The 10954-nt window shown below is 42.6% G+C and overlaps 1 protein-coding gene across 1 annotated transcript; it reads right to left on the bottom strand.

Annotated features, from left to right (window-relative positions):
* Positions 1-557: 557 nt before the first annotated feature.
* Positions 558-2262, bottom strand: LOC147898880 (uncharacterized). The gene has a single exon (XM_087379389.1). The coding sequence runs from the start codon at positions 2177-2179 to the stop codon at positions 701-703; it is 1479 nt and encodes a 492-aa protein (XP_087235515.1). The 5' UTR covers positions 2180-2262; the 3' UTR covers positions 558-700.
* Between the last annotated feature and the right edge of the window lie 8692 nt (positions 2263-10954).

Consider the following 10954-nt stretch of genomic DNA (forward strand, 5'->3'; position numbering starts at 1 on the left):
ATATGGGAGAGGGAATAATTAGGTGGGACTCCTCCTAAAGTACACAAACAATAGCTTCATCTAAGGGGAGATGGAATAAGTGGTAGCCTAAATTTGAAAGGGGAAGAAGAGAGTATGGGGATCTGCATAGAGTGAAGGGGAAGGAGCTTAAACTCCATGAATGCATTGAGGTTTCTCTCCAAATATCCACATATGGAAGAGAGAATAATAAGGTGGAACTCCGTCTACGGTACACCAACAATAGCTTCGCTTGGCAAGTAGAATTCATGCTTGTGAGTATACAAGCCTTGGCTTGATTTCTCAAGCACATAGTTGACTTCTCTTTATCCTTTCAAAGGATTTATTGCACTATAGGAGAGGTTTGAGATTTTGTATGTATAGTATCTCTTGTATGTCTATCGTCTAGGTGCTCAAATTAACGAGTATCCTGGTCTAATTGGGATTTGCAAATTCATTGGGAATTCTTAAGTAGGGTTAATTCGTGTGAATTAGAATGAAAACAACTCCACGACCAACTAGAGTAGACCATGTTCAAGAAGTATACTTGTAGGGGGGCACATAGTATCCTCATTGTTCTCAAGAGCATTAGAACATTATCGTCCCAAAGCGGGGAATATACTTTTCGAGAGGCATTTGAACAAAGCAAGCAACACTGATTGAAGGAGAAAGAAGCTCTCTAACTCTCTAGAGACAGAATGAGCTAGCGGCAAATTGGGCACTTCATCAAGCCGTTCTCATTGCAATCCGGGCATCTGTCCACCTGGTTTGCAGCGTTCACAACTTTGCAACTTCCGCTGCACCGCAAGCAGGGTACAAAACGAGCTCCCCCGCAGCCGTCACACACCTTCCCCACAGCTTTGTCCTTGGGCATCCCCCCCAACAATTCCGCCAGCTGCTCTCCTTCATGCAGCTCGAGGGCCTCCTCTGCCCCCCCGATATACCTGCCCCTTATGAATAGCCTCGGCACCGCCACTGGTTTCCCCATCAGCTCCCTTAGCTCCTTTCTGAAGTCCTGATGCATCGACACATCCCTCTCGTCAATGTAAAGGCAGAAGCTTTGTAGCACTGCCCTCAGGCTGTTGCAATCCTCGAACGTCTTCCTTATTCCCCGCAAGCTTGTAGTGTAAAGCACAACCCCCTTCTCACCGCCTGGAGGGCAAATTTTCTCGTACCTGTCGAGTGGGTCCTCTTTCTTCTTGATCCCCGCCATGCTGCTGCGTTCTCCGAAAGAAGAGAAGTTATCTGTCGCTTCTCTTCCTTGCGGATGGAATGCATCTTCGGAATTCTTCGTCTCTGCGTCCCGGGCCTCTGAATCAGAAGCGACGAAGCCGACTCGGGGCACCTTGTTATGTGACTCGACCACAATCCAGTCTTCCAGGCTGAGATTTTTCAAGGCTTTCTCATAGGAAGCAAGGAAAGCATCATCGAAGAGTGAATCACCTCGCTCGAAGGAACGGATGGAGCTCGAAGCTGGAGCACCCAGTGGAGCACTCGCCGGAGTCTGAGACGGAGCCTTCTGAGAAGCCGCACAACTTGCGCTCTTCTTGAAAAATCTACTTAGCAGGGAAGATTTCCCGCTAGCGACCTTCCCCGTCGATGATTCTGCACTCCTACCACCTTGGCATTCCTTGGAAAAAACGTTAGTGACCTTTCTGTTAGCATACGGCTTTTCATTTTCCTTGCCTTCGCGCCCATGCTGATTGGGGCCCTGCCGCATCGAATTATTGCCTTCGGGCGGTGCAAACTTTTCGGCAGCAGTAGTACGTTTACTATAAGAAGGCGAGGTCCTGTTGATGCGAGGATCAGCGCCTTCATTCATCTGATCCGGCGTTTGGACAGAGCTTTTCCTCCCGGTGCTAAGCATTCCGACAACCTGTGGTCCGCCTGCTGTGTTGAAGTGCTTCTCTAAGCCTGGTTTCAAATCTTCGACTATGCTAGTGCCTTCCAGCCACGTTTTGGAAGTTGAATCCGTTCCCAAGATGTGGAGCTCCTCTCCAGTATTGGGTAGCTTCATTATTCCATACTTGCTCGAAGAAACCGCAACCAGCTTAAAGTCGTCAGCAACCTGGAAGTGACCGTGAGCGTGAGTGGGCATCGATATGCTTCTGAAGGCGTGAGGGAACCCCTCGGTGAGAGGTGCTTGGCGCTGATCCGAGGGCGTAGAAGAAGTGCAACCCATGGGTGATGGTGGACAGTCAGGGCGGCAGGCGCGTGGAGGTATCGATATTCAAGAGGTGAAGGTAGAGCCGCCCCGGAGGAAGGGACGAGGAGCGGAGTGTTCAGAGCGACAATGCCGAAGGCGGGTGGGTGATTATTAATTAGTGCCGCCCAAGTCGGCGCATTCTGGAAACAAGATCGATCTAAAGCGTGTGGCCATGCATTCCCGTAACTATTATTTGTGGCTTTCAGCCCTCCTCCCCACGTGGCATTTTGTGGCCACCTCCTCCCCTCCACACGCACCCACCCACCCTCCATCGTCAGCATCCATGCTATCCACTTGTTCTCGTCGGACGGTTTGGCCTCTCAACAATTTTCCTACTTAAACGCAAACGAGTAACATGACCAGTCTACGACGGGCTAGAGATGCACTCCGTTGGGTCTCAAGGTGGGGTCTTAATATGTCTTTGATTTCAAGAAATAGAAATTCAAGTTTCAAGACCGCCTCCACTGAGAGGCATCACTTCACTTGGCTCTATACTCAATTTACTCACCCCCTTGCCCCCCCCCACCCCACACACATTCTCTCTCTTTCTCTCTCTCTCTCTCTCTCTCTCTCTCTCTCTCTCTCTCTCTCACTCATACACAAACAAATTTTCTTCCCCTCACACACACGGACACACGCATGCATGTGTGCATGCACACATACACACAAACACTCAAAATTAGGAGACATACGCACACAAACACTCAAATTTAGACTTACTCTCCCCTTTGGATACCACATGGTACTTACTCTCCCCTTTGGCTACCACATGGTATCTCTTTCCTAATAAACGATTCACATAGGAAGTTATGGGCAAGAATTAATGTCGTGTCTAGGAAGTGCCCCCCGCCCCTCTTCCCAACTTCCCTCCCCCTTGCCAGTACTCTTAACCCTCCTCCCCAATACTCTTGCTCTTCTTGCCTCTGATTACAATATTTTTTCTGCTTGCAATCAGAAAATTTAAGCTTAGCATCACACCAATGGTGTTTTTGTTAGAGAATTAAACCATGCATGGGTTATAGGAGAAAGGGAGGTTAAGTGAGTTGAGTGCATGTGTTAGAATGCATGGTGGAGAGAATGCATGATTTAAGGACATGTGTTAGAATGCATGATTTAAGGAGGATTGCTCTCCTCTAACTCTGATATCTCGGTGGAGTAAATCTCGGCCTGATTGAACTCTCAAGCTTACATAATGGCTCGATGTTGTGAGTTGATTCCAACTTATCAAGATGTAGTCTCTTCTTCCATCTGAATAAACGACTGTTGTTTTCTCAATCTTCTCAATCTTCTTAATGCTCTCTACGTTCATTTTCTCTTAGATTAGTTGCATGCAAGCTTCTTCAGTTTTAGCTCTCTAGCTTCGCGTCGCACCATTCCATATCCATCGAGATCCTAGCACCTTGCACCCTCCTACCATGTTGGACACCTAGTACTTGGCGAGCATGCAAGTTGGTCGCCACTCCACCTCATGCATGCCATCCATTCAAGGGAATGTTAGTAAGGGCACTCAATCTCTAGCTTCTCCAAAGACATCTAGTAGAAAATTAGAGAACTTTGTGACCCATCAGTAATAGTGTTCAAGTTCATCGATGTTTGGAGAAGGACCTAAACACAATGCAAGCATATATCCATATGTAGAGGAAGGATTCTTGCTCGATTCTTGGTTGCAAATGCTCCCAAATATTGAGAAACGATAGAAGGAAGGGTACACATGCGCTTGCAATAAGGCTGAATGGTTCACTACTCCGAGACTACTCCTCGAGGTTGTGCTTATATTACAAACACTGTAAGCAAAATTCCTCAAAATTTTGGTTAAAAAACCTTTTAAAATCCAAAGATAAAAAGTTTATTGATGGATTGCAATGTAGGAGCGACGAAATTACGATAGTAAATCTAGGAATTGCTCACAGTTTTTCCCCAATGGCCTGCTCACAATTGATGCTCATGCTAGTCTCTATCATCATGCCATTGCTTGTCACCTTCATGCTACTCGTAATATGCATTGCCAATCTTTGGCTCACTTCTTGCTTGTGAATGGATGGCATTTTAGTGGGAAGGAATTAAATTGTAAAAATTGAGAGGACATGATCAATGGTGGGCGAGTGACATAGTGGGTGAAGATGGGCCATGGCCCATGGCATTTAAGGAAGCATAATTCTCTCTCCTGCAAGCAAAGACATGCTTCTTTCTCTTGACTACCAAAAGGGACCTCTTTATCTGAATAGTTGTAACCCCTTAAGGCTAGATGCTGCATTCCCCTAATAACCTTTAACACCGTCATTTTCTCTGTGTGTGTGTGTGTGTGCGCGCGCGTGTGCGCATGTGTGTGCATATGCTTGTGTGTGTGTGTGCATGTGCGTGTATGTGTGTGCATGCATGTGTGTTCACATGCATGCGTGGGGGTGTGTGTGTGTGCGTGCACACACATTCCCTTGGCCAGTGTAGTCATCCTACTCCTTAGAGCCCTATTTATCCGAGTGCTGCTCTTCATCCTTAGCTCTTGATGACCCACTCTAGCACGTTTTGGGATGGTATTCGGCCACTATACTTGGCCAGTTGTAAGATTGTGATGTAGCATACAGAGATGGGGATCGAGCTTGTAGTGGGTTTGCCCCTTGCTAATCACCTTCAGCTGGACTCCAGTGCCTTCTCAAAATTTGAAAACCATTCCACTGCCTCTCCACTGCAAGGTTGTCCTCTAGAGCTGCCACCAATCAAGCCGCATATTTTCATGGCACACAACCCACACTTTTAGTTAGGCCAATGAACTCTGATAAAAATTGCATACCATCTAAAGGCCCTCATCAAATGCCTAAAGAATCAAGGAACCTTGCAAATTGGAATAGCTATCTTTGTCAAAGTAGGCATCACACCGCTGAGCAGAGGCTAACTATCCCGGGTTCGTCCTTCATCCAAAAAGCTTCATTTGGGAATGTCGTGCTTAGATGAACATGGACATCATATATATTTATATTGTGGTCCTCAGTGTCGTAGGAGTCCAATATCTCCTCCACCAATGCTTCATCCCACACCTTCTTTCACAGCAAATGGGAAAACTTTAGGAGCTTGTTGCTCCTCAATATTCCCTTGATAATATCATTGTTGAAGTCCTCAATGGGATGCGAAGGTGATACACTGGAAGTGCTTTGCACCTCTTCGAGTGATCTATGCATTCTCTGTGCTCCTCCATAACAAAAAACATTGCAAAGATGGTGAAGAAAGGTGAGGATTATTGGGACAAATTGATGTAATGGATTTATACCAAGGGTTACAAGGTCTATGTGTTAGTGTGTGAACACCTCTTATGAGAGTGTATGTGTGCTTGTGTGTGACCAGTCACCACATGGTGTGTGTGTGTGGTTGGGTTAGGTTGTAGTAAGGTTCTACGTAGGTGTGACTGAGATAATCATGGACCTGATTGCGAAATCAGTGGAGGGATTAGTGGATTTGGAGACGGTCTCTCTTGGGCACATCCATTGTATCACTTGCCTACTTGAGGTGATTCTTGGATTTCCTTGCTTGCAATTTGAACTTGTATGGTGATGGTTTATTATAGGGCTTTGTAAAGGGATTAGACACTTTCATTATTGGTAGGACCTTCCCTATTCTTATTGGTATGGTGATGGTTCTTTCTAAGGCTTTGTAAAGGGATTGAAACTGCCATGTTTGGTAGGACCTTCCCTATGCTTATTGGTATGGTGATGGTTATTTCTAAGACATTGTAAAGGGATTAGACACTGCCATGTTTGGTAGGACCTTCCCTATGGCTACTAAAACAAAAATAGACAAGTTTGAGGGTGAGGGATTCCACACATGGCAAACAAAGCTCAAATTTTTCCTCATGAAAAAGGGGATTTGGAACATTGCTAATGGGAAAGAGAAGAAGCCAACCACTAGGGAGGGAGAAGCATTATGATTACTTAGATATGAAAAGGCATTGGCTATAATTGCACTAGACTTGAGTGAGTCTTTCATTCATCACATTGATGGATGTGAAACTGCACATGCTACATGGGAGCACCTTGAGACTGTCTTTGGAGCACAAGGGAAATGTTCCAAGTATAGTCACTCATTAAGTTCTTTGACCTAAAAATCGACAAGGGAGAGTCAGTATCCTCTCACCTAAACTCCATGAAAAGTATATTGACTCAACTATCAAGCATCAAATTTAACCTTGATGATGATATTATGACTGCTATATTGCTTAAGAGTCTACTGATGAGTATGGTACCATTGTGACTACTATTACTAATCTACTGGAATCCAATTTAGTAGATATAGAGGCATCTCTCTTGGAAGAATAAAGAAAGATCAAGCAAAGGAATGGCTACAACTACAAAGAAAGTGAAGCATATCTAGTCAAGAACAACTTCAAAGGATCTGCAAACCAGAGCAAGATGAAGTGCAATTTCTTAGGTAAGCTTGGTCATTTCAAAAAGGAGTGCTACACTAAGAAAAAAATCTTGGCAAATCTTGTGGAAGAATTAGAAAAAGAACAAGAACTGGAGGAGATTACTGCTCTCACCACCCAAGCCAACCTTGATGAGGGTGATGACACATTTGTCTTTTGAGTTGTTTTGTGCGTGGAGTCAATAAGAGTTCTGTGCCGTGGATGTCCCCCTTAAATGATTGTTAGTTCTATGTGTCAATTTTACCTTGTTAGAACTATGGGAACTTCCCATGCATAGTCATTGTTCATTCTCCCAATTGTAAACTAAAAGCCATAACCAGAGTGAGTCACAGGTTGGGGTTATGAGTGTTGTTACTAGATGTGAGAAAGCCATGAAGCTTCCCATGTACTACTGCTAGGGTGAGGTCATCAATTTGTGGGGGGGATTGTTGGGACAAATTGAGGTAATGGGTTTATACCAAGGGTTACAAGGCCTATATGTTAGTATGTGAACACCTCTTATGAGAGTGTATGTGTGCTTGTGTGTAATCACATGGTGTGTGTGTGGTTGGGTTAGGTGGTAGAAGGTTCTAAGTAGGTGTGATTGAGATAATCATGGACCTGATTGAGAAATCAATGCAGAGATTAGATCTGGAGATGCTCTCTCTTGGGCACTTGCATTGTATCACTTGCCTACTTAAGGCAACCTCTATTCATGAATAAATCTCTCTTTTCCATTATGCTTTCATCGTGTCTTCTTTAAAGATGGCACAAAGGATGGGAAAATAGTGGGGATGAAGAACACAAAAGAGTTGTTGGAGACGATGGAGGCAAGAAGGCTATAAAAGATTGCAATAGCAAATGACAAAGACGATGGAAATCCAAAGTTAAGTGTAAACCATGAACTAAAATTGATTGTCCTATCACTTGAATGGTTGCATGATCAAGTGGAGCACCCCCTTCTTGGATATGATCATCCTGAATTAATGCTCCCATAACATGTAAACTGCCACGTGTTTTCATGCAATATATCCCTTCCATTGTTGATAAACAGCTAAAACTGACACTCGTGTTGGCATAAAAATTCACCAAGGCATTATCAATAGAGTAACTTGCATCCAACTTCTGCTTGACCGAGAAACCTGCTACTTGGTAAGGCTTCACTTTGATCCCATTCTACAACTTGGGAAATACATTCCCTTGTAGATCTTCAAGCTATACTATCCCATTATGAAAGACTTTAGTTAACCAATAGGGAACATTGTTTGAAATTAGTTTTAAGAGGTCCCAACTTGACACTATAAAATAGTGCAAGTACACCCTTTTCCAAATGCATAGGCACAATATGCCTATCATGCCATGCTTTTCTCCTACGCTGTATCACCTACTATGACTAGACTACTCGGACGTGTAAATCATCCAGGTGGCTTAGCTCATGCAATCTCCCCTTGATTTCCTCTGATTCGTCTAAGTCATGCTTGGTTGCTACATGAAGATGCTACATGAAGACTAGGAACAATAAATTCTAAGGAAACCACCACTTCTAAACCAAAGGCCATATGGAAGGGAGTTAGATTCGTAGTGACTTTGTAAGCAATTTGGTAAGCCCAAAGTGCTGAATGAAGTTTAGTACCCCAATCACTCTTAGATGATTGCACTATTTTAGTGAGAATAAGCTTGAGTGTCTTATTCATTGTCTCCACTTCACCATTTCCATGAGCATGGTAAGTGGTCGAAATTGTATGCACAATTTTGAATTCAGTCTCGAACAACTGCACAACGTCATTGAGAAAATGTGAACCTTGATCACTAAAAAGATATATATATCTACAAATGATTTTTTCAAAGATAAACTTGGTAGTGTTCCAAGCTGAATTATCTCGGAGTGCCTTAGCTTCAACCCACTTAGTAGCATAGTCAGTAGCCACAATGATGTATTTGTTCTGTGAAGTGTGTAAACCTGGCAGGTTTGAAGGGGCCAACAAAATCCAAACCCCATCTTTGGAATCCTTCCCAAGGGTGAGTATAGAATGATTTGGTAATAATTGTCCAATACGCTGGCAAACATCATACTACATACACTTAGTCTGAGCATCCTTTAACAAGATTTTCCACCATAACTGTGACTACAACATTTTCCTTACAGCTAGCTCTCCTTGGAAATTTCCTCCTGAAGGACACACGTGAGCTTGTTGTAAAACTATTGCTCACTCGTATGGCATAACCTAGCGACAAAGAACACCATAAGCACATTGATGATAAAGGTGTCCACCAATTAAAGTGTACTTCCAAGCCTTCAAGGCTAATTATTTACACTTGTCATAAGGCATTGTGTCAAGAAATGTACCCTTAGACAAATAATGCATCAATTGGGCATATTCATGCTCACAGTAGTTATTAACTACAAAGAGTTCCAGCATTTGAAGTTTAGTAGTAACTCAGGGTAGGTAGTCTAGATAAACAATCAGCTCTTACATGAGTTTTCACGGCGGGCTTATGAATAATCTTAAAATTGAACTCTTGAAGAAGAAGCATCCAACACAAGAGGCATCCTTGAATAATGGTCTTATCGATCAGATAAAGTAATGCCTAGTGATCCACATAAAACATGAAGGGGTTACTGAGTAGATATTGTCTTAGTTTCTACACACTGAATATCATACCCAAAGCTTCTCACTAGGCGGTACTATATTTGGACTCAGTGGGACTGACTGGCATACTACACCGAGTAATCCAACTGACCATCTGGTTGAGCCAAGATAATGCCTAGTGCATAACCAAAATCATCCACATGCAAATGGAAAATAACATCCCATCTTGGTTTCCTCAAGATGGGTGTCGCCACCCGCTACTTGACTTTTTAAGTCATGGAACACCATAGACAGCTAGGTGGTCCATTCAAACTTAGCATCTTTCTTTGTCAACTCATATAACGGAGTTGTAATCTTGGCAAAGTCTTTAATAAAGAATCCATAGAAGCTGATAAAGCCCACAAAAAGAACGCAGTTGAGCTAGACTGTCAGGCTGTAGCATTTGTTGTATAACAAAAACTTTACTTGGCTCAATGCGTATACCATCTTGAGAAATAACATGACCAAGCAATATTCCCACTCGAACATGGAATACACTTTTAGCCAGGTTGAGTGAAATATTGTGCTTGCCTAATACCTTTTCCAAACAATAGAGATGATCTTTATCTGAGGAATAAACACAAAAATCATCCAAGTAAATGGGACAAATTCAATGAGATAGTTATGGAAAGTTTCTACCATAAACTTCTAGAAGGTTGATGGAGCATTTCTTAACCCAAAGGGCATCACTTAGGTTGCATAGGCACCCCATTCTATAATAAATGTAATTTTAGATTGATCCTTTGGAGCTACAGTAATCTAATTATAACTACTATAACCATCCATAAATTAATACATCTCATGTCTTACAACTTGATCCAAGATTCCATCAGCGAAAGCTATTGCAAACAAGAACAATTGTGCATTCAATTTTTGATAATCCACATGCACTTAAAGTTTACCATTTTTTTGAGGTACTACCACAATGGGAAATAACCAATCATTGCAATAAATAGCATAAATGAAAGCAACATGCAAAAGTTGATTCAACTTGGCTTTTAACTGCTTGGCATATTTGGATCATCCTATACCTTTGTTGGTGAATTGGTTTAGCATCTCGCACCAATAGTGTTCTATGGTGACATAACTTGGGAGGGACTCCTCGTAGGTCAATGTAATTTTAGGTAAAAACATCCTTGTACCTGAGGAACAATTCTTTAATAACCTTTAGTTGCTTGGAAGAGACATTGGCAGTTATCACCACCATTGCAGGTTTTTATTCTATTTAGATATTAAGTTCTTGTGCTGGTTTTGGCGCCAATTGTTCAATACCAAGTCATATAATGGTTATTGGTATCTCAGCTAGCTCTCATTCCCCTTCAATGTCTTCAGTGAAGTTACTCCAAAACAGATCTTTTTGCTTAGCAATTTTCCTGGCCTTTAATTCTTACTTGATGTCTACAAACTTGGAAGATACCAATTTCACCCTTAGGAAGTATTTGTAATTACATCAGTCGGCGTGATTCGACATCTAGAGGAAATGAATTTGTGACTTCCAATCCTTAGGCTGACAACTGCTTAGAATCTTTCAAGTACTTGTAGGAATGTATACATATTGGTTGTCGATTTTAATAATCATTTCTTATGAAACCCAATCATGGAGTACTTTTGCACTTTTAAGCCAAGGTCGTCCCAATAGATTTAGATAGGCATGTTGCTCCATGGCAATTGCAATAAAACAAACTATATAATAAGTACCACCAATAGAGATAACAACATCTTGTAGCATAC

Source organism: Dipteris shenzhenensis, chromosome 9, assembly GCF_047967505.1.
Source record: "Dipteris shenzhenensis isolate YYH24624 ecotype China chromosome 9, Dip_SZ_1.0, whole genome shotgun sequence".
Classification (NCBI taxonomy): domain Eukaryota; kingdom Viridiplantae; phylum Streptophyta; class Polypodiopsida; order Gleicheniales; family Dipteridaceae; genus Dipteris; species Dipteris shenzhenensis.